This window comes from Phyllobates terribilis, unplaced genomic scaffold (genome assembly GCF_046119375.1).
Source record: "Phyllobates terribilis strain yellow unplaced genomic scaffold, ASM4611937v1 Scaffold_13__5_contigs__length_258822181, whole genome shotgun sequence".
Lineage (NCBI taxonomy): Eukaryota > Metazoa > Chordata > Amphibia > Anura > Dendrobatidae > Phyllobates > Phyllobates terribilis.
Window position 1 is genome coordinate 208,701,991 of NW_027362773.1, and position 16,920 is coordinate 208,718,910.

Below are 16,920 nucleotides of genomic sequence, written 5' to 3' on the forward strand. Positions count from 1 at the left end.
TTACCTCCAGGCCAAACTTATAGAAGAAATAGTTAATAAAATATTTGATGCAGTTGAGTAGACTCTGATCAAGATGTTCTCGCCACACGTCCGGGAACACGGTCTGGTTGCGCGGTACCTCCAGCTGGTATCGCTTACGATAAAAAGTTTGATGGCGGTAAACGATAGCCTCAAATGTCAGCAAAACAAGGACCTGCAAATGATTCTGTGGATGCCAGAATATAAAAAAATATATATAGTTAAAGTTATACAGAAGTAGTGGTGAGAACCACACCGGTCTAAAAATTATAACCGAATCAGTGTATAGGGGATCATTTTTGTACACTGGAATAACCCCATGTACCAGACATGTTAGGATGGTTCTCAGGAGATGCTCCCCACTGTGTGTAATAGATGAGGATCCTGGAGAGAGAACTGTATTTTGTGATTATTCCAGTGTACAAAAATTATCCCCTATACACTTATTAGGTTATAATTTTTAGACCGGTGTGTGTCTCACCACTAAGATCTCCACCGATCACCAGAATGGGGCACGTCTCTACCTAGTCTCTCCTGGTTAATATGTGATAATGGATAGGTGATGATTTTGGGTCACAGTACAATATATATTTAGGTAGACTTGTAATTTGAAGAGAATTCTAAAGAGAAAAAAAAAGTTCTATTGTAAGTTTTATTAGGGATGGCTACCTGGATGTATCCTAAATTAGGATGACCTTTGCGAATCCCAAACCAATTAGCAGGATCAACCGGTCCACGGTATAATACGGAGTCTTGGATCTCTTCGTCCAGGAGATTGGTGCCATTAGAAAGTGGCTAAAAGATAAGAAAAAAAAATAGCTGAATCAATGAGCTTGGATGTGTCCTGACCACCATTTAGGTCAAAAACATTTTTTCACATGGAAAATCAACACAATAGAAGTGAAGAAATTTCACTTTGCTCTTTCATTTTTCTGAAATTAGATTCCACCAAATTCTTGGCACTTCCAAGATGGAAATATTAAACAGAATTAAGTGAACTTTTACATAATCTTCACTTCTGGAGTGCAGAATAGATGTATACAATATATAGATTTGGGGTCTTTCCTCCTAATCTTGATGGCAACTTAATAGTGGTCCGATGGATGATGCTATCCATGCCATGTTTCATCTCTATAGACAAGTAAAATCGCAATAAGAAACGACAATATGTACCGCCTGGAACTGAGCACCCTTTCGGTCGAGCTCTCCTGTGTTTTCTATGATTGAAGGGGCTCCAATGCCATGGTGAGTACCATGTCACCTCCATTTTTGAGCCAGCACAGTACAGCATACCTTTCAATATCGCAAATGGCCATAGGAATCAGGAGTTAAACCTCAAATCAGAGACGGACCTGGTTGATCAATTGAGCTGAATTTTGGGCCACTGTGCTGCAGTCATTCACTTTAGATAAAAGCAGACTACACCACCTTGTACTCACCCGTGTGCAGTTCACAGAGTAGTCCTCGGGATTCACTATGGTGAGCTGATACAGCATTTTACAGACAATGATTATGGACGTCCAGATGGTACAAAGGCAAGAAGCCATGTGGTGGAAGCGAGAAAACGGAACAGCGAATGCCCACAGGATCACAAAGAGGAAATTCATTACAGTTACCTGATGAAAACAAGTGACAGAAGAACTTTACTTCTTCTGTTGATAGTACGGACATATTAGCACCAGTGATTTAAAGAAAAAAAAGATGTAAAATTCTTTATTATTAAGTTCTGCTCACCTCCTGCAGGGCAACCCAAACGCTGTACAGGGCCACCAGCTTCATCACATGGAGCTCAAGTAGCCGCCACAGGAAAACTTGCAACTGGTGCAGAAGTGCCGAAAACTTGTAGAAAAGCACCGTCAGCCGCAGAGCGACCAAATCCCACTTGCTGAGGGTCACTAACAAATAAGGAGGGGGATCGTTAAAAGGGTACTCCCATCTCAAAGATCCTACCCCAATATGTAGTAGGATATAATAAATATTAGCAAATACATCCAATTAAAAATCTAGTATAGTTCTTCTGATTTGCTATGTCACTTACCCCATGTGCAGGGCATTGTAGTAGCTTAGGTATCCATGTATACAACCACTCATAGTGACAGTTAGTTAGCCGTTAGTGGTAATAACCATGGAAAACCAAGCTACTGCAATGCCCTGCACATAGGATAAGCAACATAGTGAATCAGAAGAACTAGACTACCTTTCTAATTGGAGGTATTTGCTAATATTATTATAACACCTACTATATATTGGGAAAGGATTTTGGAGATGGGAATACCTTTTTAAAATGTATAACAGCAGCATTAAACATGTACAGAGCTAGGCTTTTTTGGGCTCTGTACATCGGAGACAGCTGATCAGTAGGGGTTGTTGTGCTGGGTGTTGGTCCCCCACCAATCTGATATTGATTTTCGATGTCGTAGCGAAGAGACGAACATAACACATTCAGTCACATCACTGTAAGGCAGGCAGAACCCCTCCAACTTAATATCGGTCGGATGGATGATGCTATCCATGCCATGTTTCAGCTCTATAGACAGGTAAAATCGCAATAAGAAAACATGACGACAATATCTACTGCCTGGGACCGAGCGCCCTCTTCATCAAGCTTTCCTGTGTTCTCTAGGAGAGAGCCGCTGGCAGACATCTCTAGTGGCAGCTTATCTCTTAGAAAACGGTCAGTGGCTCCCATACGCATTAGACTGTCGGCAGAATCAGTCTAGATTGGCAGGTTTGGCCAAAGTTATTCTTATGTGTTTGTGGGCCTTAAGATAAAGTACCATAAATATGTGCATTGCATTTTGTCCCTAACCCCCTGAAAATATATGGACTGGGATGGGGTGGTACAATTCTTATATTGATTTTTTCACCTTCAGGTATAGCACCATCTTCTGGACACTCCTCCTCCTCTTCGCCTTCACTGGCAGAGGCTGCACCATCCTCTTCAATCTTTGCCTCACTATCAAAGATTTATAAAAATTGATAAATTAAACTCATTGATTAGATACAACATGATTCTCTAGGCTTAGAAAAAAACCAAAAAAAAACATATGTTCCCCCCCCCCCCAGTGCCACCTGTGCCAATGGGCATTGTCTGGCATTGTAGTGGCTCTTACGAATGGCGCTTCCTGACAGTAGTAGTTTCACAATAGCTGAAGAGTCCAATAAAAAGAAGTCCAAAGGGAAAATCACGACGGTAAGTGGCATTTCTGTATTTTTGCTAATATAGTGATCGACATACACTTTTTGGTAACCGTATTGATACCATCTCCTGCTTTTGGCCGTTTAAACCTCTGTCATGGTTTCTACTATCACAGGATCCATGATAATGAGATGACTCAGAAATATGTCTATCAAAAATATATCATAGCATTTTATCTTAAATATTTAGCAAAGACCCGAGCCACAGGGACAAAGAAAGTGTGAAACTGAGAATGAGGAAACAAATGTGGTTTATGAAGTTAGAACATTTAAATAGACATGATCTAATATGGGGAGATTATAAAAATGTCTCCATTTTCTCCATTGTGTCAGTGCGCAGAAATCGGGCCAGACTCAGATGTTATCAGAGTGCAGTTTGATGGTTTCCACAGACTTATTGACTTGCATGGTCGAGTACGACCAGAATATCATATGAAAGTTGGTCATGCCGCGATTTTTTTCCTTGGACCGGCAAAAAAAAAAAAAAAAGAAATAAAAAGCTGACTTTTTTTTTTTCAAATAAAAACTCAGTCCTCACCTGTTCTTATAAGAGGAGTTCACTAGAGACGAAGCTCGAGCAAGATCTGTGATTTGCATGAACCGCCTGTGGAAGTAGTGGAGCTGAAGAATACAGGCCAGAAGGAAGAAGCCAGGAATAAGGATACTGGTGAAGAGCTCAGACACGCTGAACTGCTCCAGCCCCATGGCACTCAACCTGCATAGAAAAAACAGGAAAGTCAAGTGAGAAAGCAAAAAAAATAAAAATGGCGCCACTCCTGTTCATTGGCTGGATGTGGTATTGCAACTAGATCCTAGTCGCTTAAATAGAGCTCCTTCTAATACCATACAAAGACAATAAAGTATGGCTGTCAAGTCTTCATCTAGCAAGAAAAAGAAAAAAAAACACATACTGCTCATCTGTGAGAGAGGTCAGGTTCCTCCAATACAAGGGGAAATCTTCAAACTGGTAAGTGTAGATGGTGATGAGGACCAGCATGGTGTAAGCCACGACGAGCCACCAGAAAAAGTTCAGCAGCTTCCTCCATAGTATGTAATACACCTACGAGCAGGAAGACAAGGAGATGACAGGTGATTATTCATTTGGACAAAATAAGAGCTTAAAAAAAGGGGTACTCCCATCTCCAAAATCTTATCCCAATATGTAGTATGTGTAATATTATTATTATTATTGTCAAATATCTCCAATTGGAAATGTAGTATAGTTCTTCTGATTCGCTATGTCTCTTACCCCATGTGCAGGGCATTGCGGTAGCTTAGGTATCCATGGTTACAACACTCATACAGTGACATTTAGTCAGTCAGTTAGCTGTTAATGGTTGTAACCATGGATATCAAACAGCTAACTGACTAACTGTCGCTGTATGAGGGTCATAAAAATGGATACCTAAGCTACTGCAATGCCTGCACATCGGGTAAGTGACCTAGCGAATCAGAAGAACTATACTGCATTTCTAATTGGAGAGATTTGCTAATATTAATTTTGCACCTACTACATATTGGGATAGGATCTTGGCTATTGAGGTTACACTTTAATTTTAGAATCATTTCATGGGTTGTGTGTAATGTTCGTAAAAAAAAAAAAAAAAAAAAAAGGCGCAGATTTGTGACAATTACTTCATTTTCGTGCTATACTTTATTATACACTAATTCTCCATGTACAGAGTCATTTTCTGCAGATAAATTCTACAATATCAGATAATCAAGAGCGGGATTCTTCATTTTCGCTCTCACCTGGAAGATGATCAGGCAGAGAAGGAAGAGGAACATGTAGACAATTTTGTAAACCACAAGGCGTCCAGCGAAGCTGACCATGATGAACATCCCTCCGCAGACGTAGATCCAGTACTTGGCGTAGAAGCTCATCACCTGCGCCCCAAAGCATTTCAGCAGGTTTCTCTCCGTTGGCTGACCTGCAAGGACAGGGACATTATGCTCCAAATTTCAGCTAAAAGGACAGACGGAAAACGAAGGAAGCGGACTGCGATCGACTCACCGGATTCCGGCACAGCCACCTCCACCAGAGCGGCTGTCACCCTCTTTCGTTTAAGGAGTTGCTCGGTGACAAATTGATGGAGTAGGAGCCAGAAAGTCAATGTGTAAAGAAGCTGCAGGGAAAAGTATGGAGGACATCATGGAAAGGTGCCACCTGCCTGACTGATTACCACTTCAGCTAACCATTTATGTGTGCTCTCCACTGACGACAGATGTGGGGGGTAAAGATCTCCATACACAATAGATAAAAGCCACAGGATCTGATGTGTATGGGGGTCTCCCAACTCCATGCCGTGGGATTTTCAACTCCCGATCTTTTGTTTTCAGGGTTGATAAACCACTTGCAGTCCACTCTCTGTACTCAAGAGCCTAGTGTTCATGTCGAGAGATACCCATGCCGGCCGAATATGAGCTTAAGAAGGATCAGGCATATTACTTTTCGACATGCCCAGTTCTTTGCTTTCACAGCAGATGTCTGGAAAAGGTTTATTTTCTCCCCATTCAGAACACATGTACGCTCCACCAGGTCAAGCGTGCATGTGTATTGGTGGGAGTGGAGTTAAACCGCCAGACGTACAGTGCAACAAACATACTGACCATAGCTCCCAGGTTGAGGCAGGGGTAAGGGGCCCGAGCAAGTCCAAGCTGTGAAAGTCTCATGAATCCTAGTTGCTTGGGTAGCTCATTTTCTAGGTCCATACTCCAGACGTACTGCAAACTGCAGAGCGTCACAGCGTAAAGGAGGATGAAGGGAGAACACAACATGGCAAACTGCCGCCGGCTGCGCACCATCCAGATGAGACAGGCCCAAATCAGCAGAACGAACGTCAGCCAGCTGTGATAAGTGATGCTCCATACCTGGGGTTGGGGTTACAAAGAAATCACAAAAATAAATAAATAATTCACAAAAATCCCATACATATCTACTTTGCATTATTTTGCCTGTACTCACTGAGAGGGCACTAGAGAAGAAGCTGAACGGTGTTAAAGGCACACTCCAGGAAAAAAAAAAGTCATATACGGTATTTATAGTGATTGTCCATTATATAGGAAGGAAATTATATTATATATTATTTATTTATTAATAATATAACATAATATGAGAGTGCACAATAAATATTTGCAATAAACCAAAAAAGTGAAAAATCATATTAGTCAGCGGGAAGAACAGAGTGGAGGAACTGAAGGCGACTGGTTCACGAGGTCATAACGCCTGGGGGAGCAATTGCTCTGCAGACCTTTCCAAAAAGACATCAGTCATTGGTGATGTGACAGAGCAGCACTTGTGCAGAGCATGGTCGGTGCCGCGCGCTCCGCCGCCTACACCCCGTACATTCCTCAGAGCTGTCAAAGCGCCCAGTGATGTCACACCAAAGGCTGCTTCCCATTGGTCGGCAGACTGTTTTTTCCCCCTCTTTGAAGTTTATACAGGGGATTTCTCTAAGGCAATTCTACATGTGTAAAGTCCTCCGCTGCCTCTAATTTTCTGGGGCTGCTGCCAAATTTTATTAAAAAAAATTAAATAAATAAATGCCGGCGTCACATCTGCCAGCTGCCATTATTTAACGTTGTGCCTCTAAAATCTTCCCTCCGGTGACTTGTGTCCAAAAAACAAATGTATTTATAGCACAGGTTAGGATTTTTTTTTTCTTTTAGGATGGAAAATTAAGTGGTTGGAAAAAAAAATATCTGTAAACTGAGCCGAGAATCCGCAGATCACGTCCAAACTTTACGATAAACATCAGACGTTTTGATTCCATTTTATATGGATGGGACTTGTCTTATAAAAGTTATTAATACATGAAATATGGTGAGAGTGAGGAGAAGCTGACGGGACATAGAAAATACGATTTATGGGTTCATCAGAAAATTATTTTTAGGACTCGTGCCGAGAGGAAAACTCTACCAGACAGAGTACACCCAAAATAATTGCCTACGTGAGAAAAAGGGGTTCATAGACTCATCATTTTCTTATTTAAAAGGGACGTCCTCATCTTCTGCAGGAGCGCACCGCTCCTCTTCCTCTCTGCTTCCTGGGGGCGGTGCGGCTACTTGGACAGTTTGGACGAGCGGCATCATCAAGCCCAAAACTGTATGCTCTCTGATGCATGAGAGCTTTTACCCCTGCATCATCACAAGGGCGCAGTTGCACCTAAGCTGGCGGGATCGGAAGCCAATAGTGCATTCACGCGATCCTGGCTAGCTTTAGAGCAGCGCTTACAAGCTCTACTGGAAACAGCTTGTAAGCACTGTGCAAGTTCAGCCATCGCTGCTAGACCGCAGCAATGGCCAGTAATCTGGCAACAAGCAGGGGCATAATGATCATGGTTGCAGAGTGGGCCCGTGCAGGTGAAGGGCCCTCCGACACCAGGGCAAACTTTAACTGGACGTGCGTCCTCGGACGCAAATTCAGCTGAAGTGTACTGTGGCGCAGAGACCCGCCGAATCTGTGCGCTGCAATATATGCTGCTGGCCAATCAGAGGTCAGCAGCTGACATTGGCATGCATGGCAGTGACATCATGCGCTCCAGTCACTAACACGCTGAAGTCAGCTGCCTGCTTCAGAAGAGGACGAAGCGTGGCGGGGGAGCGGAGTAGAATCATTTCTTTTTTTTCTATGCATTAAAGAACAGCGTCAGAATGGGGGACATATATACCAGGATGGGGGAAATATGTACCAGGATGGGGGATATACAAGTATATACCAGGATGAGGTCCAGGATGGGGAACATTACTACAAAATGGGGTAGGGGGTTCAACTTGTATGTCCTTATAGGATTTAGAACCCTACAAGGGCCCATACATCTGACCAACATGCATAGACTGTATAGGGACCCACCTCTTTGATAAATGTGTTTTACCGTCCCCCTTGTCAATCAGTTCATACATTTCTACATTTCCAGGAGGATTATCAGAGGAATGGAATGAAGCAGAATTCTATAATACATTCTAATTGAAATAGGACTGCTGGATCATAAGTACATGCTTCAGCAGATCCGTCATGGTGAGGACTTTTTACAGAAAAAGTTGTAAAACCTAATTAATTATATAATTACTTAGTGAAATTTATATAAAATTAGCAAAAAAAGTTCCTTCACCAAATTGCGGAACAGATCAGGGAGGAAGGATGAAGACGCCTCACGGGGCAAAATATAATGAACTTTACATGGCAACGCTTGTTTGCCCAGAAAAAGGTATCAACAAAGCAGCAGCCGCTCTGCCAGGTGCCAATGAATATTCCTCTCCCAACATTACACTGTAATTTCCATTACCACGCCATGTCAAGAGCTCTTCTGCTCTTTCTTCGCAGACCTGGCACCGCAGGGCTACTGCCTGTGAAATTTGGCATTACTCTATAAGAAATATCTAGAAGTGAAATACTTCCGAGACACCAAAGTCGTAAAGCCGCTCCTTGCCTTTTCCGAAAAAAAAAAAATTCTAATCCAGCACCACATTCTCTGAAGTACTTCGACTATGTAGATTTCTTTTTTTTTTTACTCCATTTTATAGTTTATATTATTTAAAGGGAACCTGATAGTGGTACGGCTGCATAGGCGCTTGTCACCCGATAAAAATGATACCTTACTTGTTGAGATCAGATATGCCAGTCTTGAGAAATCTAATCTAAAAGTCTTATGCAAATTAGCACAAAGGAGTGCCCTCCCAGAGCACTTCCAGCCTGATTTGCATAAAACTTCTAGGCTAAATTTCTCATGACTGGTACATCAGATCTCTACAAAAAAAGGTATCATTTTTATTAGGAGACAAACGCATATACAGCTAAACCACGTAAAAACATGCTGATGTGTTCCCTTTAAGGGGACTTAAGTATGTAAATGTGTATGAGAAGGGGATATTATAAATGAAACAAGCTCAGGAGCATCATAGTGATTGTAAAAAATGTACCCTTCAATCACCTGGGAACAAAACTTTGCCTAAAAATGATATTTTTGAGACCGGAAGGACAATTCTGTCACGTGACCATGTGTATGAGACGTCACATGGACATGTCTACTGTTAACATGTGGCCAACGTCTTTTTTAAAGTGGGGGTATCCTAGGCATCAAACTTGGAAAAGTGGTCACATTACAGAGGCATTGGTTCTCATCTGTTCTATAAAAGAACATTTAAAAGGGGACATAACTATTTTACAACCCCCAGTAAATGTTTCAGAAACCTTTACCGTTAACTAGTTTAAATGATGGCAATATAACAGTATTTTTATTAAAACCTGTTTGATGTAAAGGTCTGAATCCAATTTGATTCTGAGTTTTGACCACCGTTCGCACAATGACGATGGTTGTGAAACACAAGAACAGCAGTGTTTTACTTCCAGCGCAGAAGCAGCTCTTCTGGCCCGTAAACAGTACGCAGCCCCATGTGTGCGGTTTATGAAGCAAGACTTACACTATAAAGGCATTTACAGTAATTCCTTCCCTGCTCCAATAAATCCCTGCTGAATTTCTCATGTGTATTAAAATTACTGAAGACTCCAGGTATAAAGCATATGTATGTATGTAATTATATTTATTAAATACATTTATGACTCGTTGGAGGTGCTTAAAAGGCTTATATTGGGAAAACCTAGTGACAGGTTCCGTTTAAAGTGCTAGACCTGACATCCAGCCTATATTACTGGGAGAAACACACAGAGCTCACATCCAGCCTGTATTACTGGGAGAGACACACAGACCTCACATCCAGCCTATATTACTGGGAAAGACACACAGACCTCACATCCAGCCTATATTACTGGGAGAGACACACAGACCTCACGTCCAGCCTATATTACTGGGAGAAACACACAGACCTCACATCCAGGCTATATTACTGGGAGAAACACACAGACCTCACATCCAGCCTATATTACTGGGAGAGACACACAGACCTTACATCCAGCCTATATTACTGGGAAAGACACACAGACCTCACATCCAGCCTATATTACTGGGAGAGACACACAGACCTCACGTCCAGCCTATATTACTGGGAGAGACACACAGACCTCACATCCAGCCTATATTACTGGGAGAGGCACACAGACCTCATATCCAGCCTATATTACTGGGAGAGGCACACAGACCTTACATCCAGCCTGTACTACTGGGAGAGACACACAGATCTCACATTCAGCCTGTATTACTGGGAGAGACACTCTCCCACGAGAGAAACATCTGAAACTTGAATCAATGTGCAAATCAGAAGGTCTAAAAATGGAAGGAATGAAGATTGCAGACGGAAATGTAGTGTAATTTTATTAACTAAAGGTAACCACTAACATGTAAATGTGATTTTCCCACAGCCTTTATTATTTGGGCACCTATAGAACGATTGATAGTAGTAACAGCTACATGGATCTTCTAGAACCATCGCTTACCATCATGGCAATCAACGCACATATATAGCTCTGGTTGAGGATGACGTTTCCCAGTAAAAGAAGAGGTGACTGCTCTTTGGAGGCATCTGGTTTACGATCGGCTTAAGGAGAGAGAGAGAAAAAAAATACAATATATAAGACTATGGTTTTCACTTTCTTATAGATCATCATATTCATTCATAGGCCTATGAAACAACGACATGGAAGAAAGATGATTACAAAAAGTGTTAATAGTTTAATTTTTACCAATTAAGAAAATAGACAAGTGAATAAACAAAAGAGAAATCTAAATCCCATCAATATTTAATGTGATTGCTCTCTGCTTTTTTAACAGCATCTAAAGCACCAATTCTTCAAGGTACACTTACAAAGTCAGGTAAAATGTGAGATTGCTGTCCGGCGTATGAGCAAATAAACATTGATAGCGATCATCATTTCCATATGTAGGTTTAAAGTCACGGAAACAGCTTAAAACTGGGTGAGGAACAGACAAACTACTACAAAAGGTGAGGTTGTGGAAGACCGTTTTAATCACAGGTTATAGACGATTGCAAGACTTGAGCACAGCAACAACACACAAGGTAGTTACACTGCATCAGCCAGCAAGGTCTCACGCAAAGATTTTTTAAAGCAGACTGCGGTTTCAAAATGGGCTGTTCAAGGTCTTTTGAAGAAGCACCAAAAAATGGGCAATGCTGAGGCCCATAGACGCAGTGGTTGACCATGGAAACTTAGTGCAGCAGATGAAGACACATTATGCTTACTTCCCTTTGAAATAAGAATATGTCCAGCAGTGCCATCAGTTCAGAACTGGCAGCGACAAGGGGGACCAGCTACACCCCATCTACTATTCGGAGAGGTCTGCCCAGTAGTGGTTTTCAGATAATCATATCTACGATTAAGAGTCAGCTAGACTCGAAATACGTCAATATATATGTTTTATGCCCATGCTGCGATTTTAAGGACGTCATAATAAAGTATTTTTTGATTTTAATTAGCTTTAAAAACTTGCCTCTCAACATCTTGGAGAACCAACCACAGATTCTGTGGAACAACCTTCCTGCCCAAATTCCTTCAAAAACTGTGCAAATGTACCTAGAAGAATTGATGCAGTTTTGAAGTCAAAGGAAGTTCACACCAAATATTGATGGGATATTTATTTTATTCATCTATTCTACAGGGTGGAAATTTTGCAGCACTTTACATCACCAGAAAGATCTAAAGGCATCCTTTGTAAAGAAGGAAAACTCATATTAATCATGTACTAGAGGTTTCTTCCATATAAAACAAGATTTGCCGCCAGCTCTGCCAACTGAAGCGTGACAAATGTTCGCTGCTTAAGAAACGCACTGGCAATCACAGGAGTGTGCAGAAGGTTAGAAAGTGGAAAATGCCATTAAAGTGTTGGCCATAGGAAGATTCGCTCAGTAATAAAACCTGTAGCGCAACTGGTACATTTAGGATAACAGGAGGTCAAGGCTAGAATAAAACATGGGCAAAAAGGGGTCCTAAAACCACCGTGAGAGGCAAAGCCCCCACGACTCTAACTCATCCCCCCATAGACACTGGCCACCAACGCCAAGAGAACAGTGCTGAAAAAAATATAGAATTGTGAAATGAGCATTCTTAAGAATCAAGGTAATCTTTAAGTGTAAATTCAGCTTAATCAAAGGACTTATTCTTGAAATTGCTGCAGTTAAAAGGGGTATTTCCATCTCAAAGATCCTATCCCAATATATAGTAGGCAAAATAATATTAGCAAATACTTCCAATTAGAAATGTAGTTCAGTTCTTCTTATTTGCTATGTCGCTTACCCCGTGTGCAGGGCATTGCATAAGCTTAGGTATCCATGATTACAACTAGTGATGAGCGACGCTGCTCGATCGCGCATCAAGGGGCTCGGGTATCCATTGAGTATCACGGGTGCTCGAGCACCAAGCATGTTTTGCGGGTTAGACAGCCAATAAACATGCAGGGATTGCCTGCCATACACAGGCAATCCCCGCATGTTTATTGGCTGTTTAACACCCCCCCAAAACATGCAGGGTGGGAATAGAGCTTGGTGCTTGAGAGCCTGCGATACTCGATGCGTGCTCGAGCACCCGTGATACTCAATGCATAACCGAGCACACCGATGCACGATCGAGTAGCGAGCACACTCACTCATCATTAGTTAGGACTACTAGCAACTAGCTAACAATACGACCATGGATACCTAATCTACTGCAATGCCCTGCACATGAGGTAAGAAACTGTCAAGGGTGTGTCAGAGGTGACAGACAGTCACCCTGCAGTTGGTTGCAGGAGATCTCTACGTTTGGCATTACAGACATCTTCTTAGAGGTGGTCTCTACGACCTAGAGGCTACCTTCCTCTGGCTAATTAGCTCCCTGGCCTGGGTGTATAAATACCTGCTGTGTACAGAGGGAGGTGCAGGCGATATTCATTACTCCTTGTTAGACTTCAGCAAGTGCAGTACTTCCTCCTCTCTGGTGTTTGAGGCCGTGTGCGCATTTGTCTGGAGTTGTCTAAAGCTAAGTGATTTCCCCTGTTTGTCCTTCCTTTTTGTCTTTAGAGTTCAGTGGAGATCGACTAGCGCTCATCTCCTCCCTTCCCTAGCCAGAGTCTAATGCCAGGGAAAGTCAGGGCGAGGCACGCGTGCGACGATTGGTTAAGAGCTAATATTGGGACGGTAGTTGAGACAGGGTGACACTAGACCAGACTAGGAGGTCTCAACTCCCCCCTTTCCCTAGTGTCTGGGCTCCCTTTCCCTCTGTGGTGCACTAGTCTTTCCCAAACTTTGCGTGACAGCAACACCGTGAATCAGGAAAACTATACTACATTTCCAATTGGAGGTATTTGCTAATATTATTATTACACCTAATACATATTGGGATAGGATCTTGGGAGATGGGAATACCCCCTTTAATGTACATGAGAGCATACAGCTCTGATAAGAATCAGGCACACGCCTTTTTCGGTTTTCTTCTAAATCTTTGTGTAATATTTGCTGTAAACACAATTTGACATATCCTCATTGGATAAAAAAACAAACAAAACTTGCTAGGCCAGTTAGACTAGGAAACCAGACTGGACCGTAACGGCACAATGTCAAAGATGACTTCTAGGGCTGGTGTTTATGGAGTCAGACTGGCATTTCTGGGACTTGGTGATTACATACTAGGTGAACCTGCGCATTTCAAGCATTTTAAATAGCAGGATGATGGCTTCCCTTCAAGTACCATGCATTTGGAGACCCATCATGGTACATTCCAACTCAAATTTGCAGGGTCAATATCTACCCTAAATTAAGCAGATGTCGCCGGAGTTTCTATGGTACAAACACAGTGGATTTACCATATGCTTTACCATTTGGAAACTGACAATATTCGGATGCAAAAACTTCCGTAATAATTGAGTTTTCTATTGCTCAGCTGAACACAGACAAGCAAAAGTACAAGAGCATATAATAAAATAAGTATTAAGAGGAAATATTTCAGCAGGTTTTTGCATATGGAAGTAGTGGTATAGATGTCTAAGTGCTAAAAACGTAAAAAAAAACTACTGCAAAAGTCGTATGCAAATCAGGCGGGAAGTGCACTGAGGGAGTGTTCATGCACGTGGACTGCATCAACACGCCCCCAGTGCACTTCCAGCCTAGTTTGCATATGGCTTCTCGGCTAGATTTCTCATGACTCTGCTGAAAAGGTATCATTTTTCTTAGGGTACAAGAACCTATAGATCCATACCTCTGCTACCACATACCGACAGATCGCAGTAAAGAATACACACCTGCGTTATGCCTGGACTCGGGCTGGATGACGTGGACTGTGCAGTCCTGCGGATCGCTCTCTGCAGCTTCACTAGTCTGCGGTGGTAACATGGGCTGATGAACGGGAGCAAAGCAAGAGGAATTATTTTATTTTTTTTTTAGGAGGAGGAGCAAACACTTTCTGCCTTTCTGCTCTGCTCATGCTATCAAATCTAGTCATCCATGCAACTTTGTTCTCCAGGCGCAAAATCTCATTGGCACCAAAATATTTTATTTGCATTATATTCTTCATGTATAATTTTGTATCTTATCATTGGAGATGAGCGGACCAGAATTGTAAAGTTCGGGCTTCATACCGGACCTTAACTCCAAATAAGGATTTCTCCTGGAAGTCCTTTTACAGGAGAGCGTGCGAGAAAGAAATTTTCTAGCTCCAAAGTTCAGGTCCTCATTGATTTCTATGGGGTTCGGGTATAGTTCTCGTACCCGAACCAAACTCTGGTCTAAAGTCGAACCAGAACTTCCACGGGTCCACTCATCCCTAATTATCATACAAAGATCGGCCACATCTCACCTTTGTTTCCTCGCCTTCACTGTATCTTTCCTTTCTCCACGACTCCACATCTGCCATTTCCAGGTCTTCTTGTGCAGACTTTTGGGGGTCCGGCGCTCGCATCTCCTCTCCATCCCTCTTCGGAGAGGGATAGAAGGTGTTGTCAATATCAGACTAGCTAGTTTTTTTTTGCAGATTTTTCAATCACGTGGCCATATCTGACCCCATCCATGACAATATACACCAACACAATATTAACACAACCTTTGTTCCCTACCTTTTCTGTGCTGGGGGTCTTCAGCTTCAGCACAGAGATCACTGCATAGTACAGAAGAAGCAATATCCCTGGATTGACATATACCGGCCAGTCATGATTCTGGTTGAGGATGAGCTCGTCGACATTGCCCGTGCAATTGGTGTGGATGATTATGTCTTTTAGACCGAAAAGCCTGCAATGATACACATGAAGAACAGATCTATAGCGCAGCATACAAAAAAATACATTGAGGAGTTAAAGTTTTTTCCATAAATATGCATGCAAGAGACGCATTGATGGCCATAGTACGAGTTGCATGAATCCGCTAGGTTTTGTGGGTACTCCGAGGCTCCGTATAAGCTACATCCATCCCATCCTGGGACAACAGGGACGTCTCCATCCTTGGCACTAAGTACATGGCTTTTATCTGGAGGAGTAAATATCTCCATGCACAGAGACTCTGGAACAACACATACAGCGAAAGATTTATTTTATCTTCTGCCATTGGCACACTCGCCCGCTCTATGCTGCACAAAGTTTACAATTTGGCAGCCAACATGACAAACCCCAGGAAGAGAGAAATAAGAGATGTCAACTCCGAACCCAATCCTATAACTCATTTTACTCTGATCTGTTCAGCTAATCGGATCATGCGGGAATATAAGGGACAAAATTTATTACGTGTAGATTCATTTGATTTATTCTAATCCCCGGGTAAATAAAACAGCACCAAAACTCAAAATAAAAAACAAACAAAACAAAAAAAAACAAACATTAGGCTCTTTAGAAGATATGGTCTAATTTACGGCATCCTTTGGGCAGCAAACATTTCCTACCATCCTAAAAGATATCCAATATATAGCGAAATAAATCTCATCATGTCAGATGACATTAAGTACAAGCAGATATTGAAGGTTCCCAAGTATTTGAAAGTTGGATTATGCTCCAGTCGTAGCTTTGGCTTCTGGGCTACGTTACTTTATACATATGTATTACGTGTTTTGGCAGGTTAAATGCAGCACTTAACTGTATTGTGGTTATCCTAGTGATCTATATACATTCTTGGTTCACTGCCAGGTAGCTGCTCTATACGCTTGTACAGGACGGACACAATTGTAGCCCTGTTTATAGCTCTGCTGAAAATGTGTCCTCCAAACATGACAAACTCATTTATAGCCATGAAATAAAGGATAAGTGCAAGATCAAAGCCCATGGAGATCCCTGGGGACAACTTTACTTGTGGGTCCCCTCCGTCCTATGGAAGGAAAAATGGCTCCGGGATAAGCTAGGGTATAAATAAAATAATCTATACGATCCATATGGGTCAGATAAACAATGGATGTTCCAGATTTGCAATGCAAAAAATCCACACGGCACACTTTGGGGCAAATGTTGTTTCCAGTGTCTGTGATTGTCTCAATTTTACTTTAGCACTATAGTGCTTTAATCATTTGCACATCATAGCAGCACTATTTGGGCAATGTATAGAAGTAAGACTGGAATTTGTCTACTTTTCCTTTTTTGACAGCACTGAAGCCAATAACTGAGCGTAAGGGCTCTGCCCGAGTTGATGACCCCAGCCATTCAGAAGCGCTGAGCTGCAAGTCTACACTTGGTGCAACCCTCCACAAGGTTGTAGCAATAGAGAGAAATCTAGGAACCAGGGCACCAGACGTTATCCTTTTGGTAACTTTATAAGTACAGAAAAATTACAACATTTCAGCGGCGCGGA

General features: G+C 42.1%; 1 protein-coding gene across 1 annotated transcript in view; it reads right to left on the bottom strand.

The window, feature by feature from the left end:
• The window catches only part of PIEZO1 (piezo type mechanosensitive ion channel component 1 (Er blood group)), a 129,125-nt gene that overhangs the window by 24,106 nt on the left and 88,099 nt on the right, over positions 1–16,920 (bottom strand). The window contains exons 8-21 of the mRNA XM_073659170.1: positions 15,210–15,381; positions 14,954–15,070; positions 14,400–14,493; positions 10,607–10,707; positions 5,827–6,087; positions 5,231–5,342; positions 4,969–5,147; positions 4,128–4,276; positions 3,755–3,931; positions 2,886–2,974; positions 1,753–1,913; positions 1,458–1,634; positions 688–813; positions 5–205 (exon numbers count right to left, since the gene is read on the bottom strand). Coding sequence (XP_073515271.1) covers positions 5–205; positions 688–813; positions 1,458–1,634; positions 1,753–1,913; positions 2,886–2,974; positions 3,755–3,931; positions 4,128–4,276; positions 4,969–5,147; positions 5,231–5,342; positions 5,827–6,087; positions 10,607–10,707; positions 14,400–14,493; positions 14,954–15,070; positions 15,210–15,381 — 2,116 coding nt within the window. The remainder of the gene's footprint in view (positions 1–4; positions 206–687; positions 814–1,457; positions 1,635–1,752; positions 1,914–2,885; positions 2,975–3,754; positions 3,932–4,127; positions 4,277–4,968; positions 5,148–5,230; positions 5,343–5,826; positions 6,088–10,606; positions 10,708–14,399; positions 14,494–14,953; positions 15,071–15,209; positions 15,382–16,920) is intronic.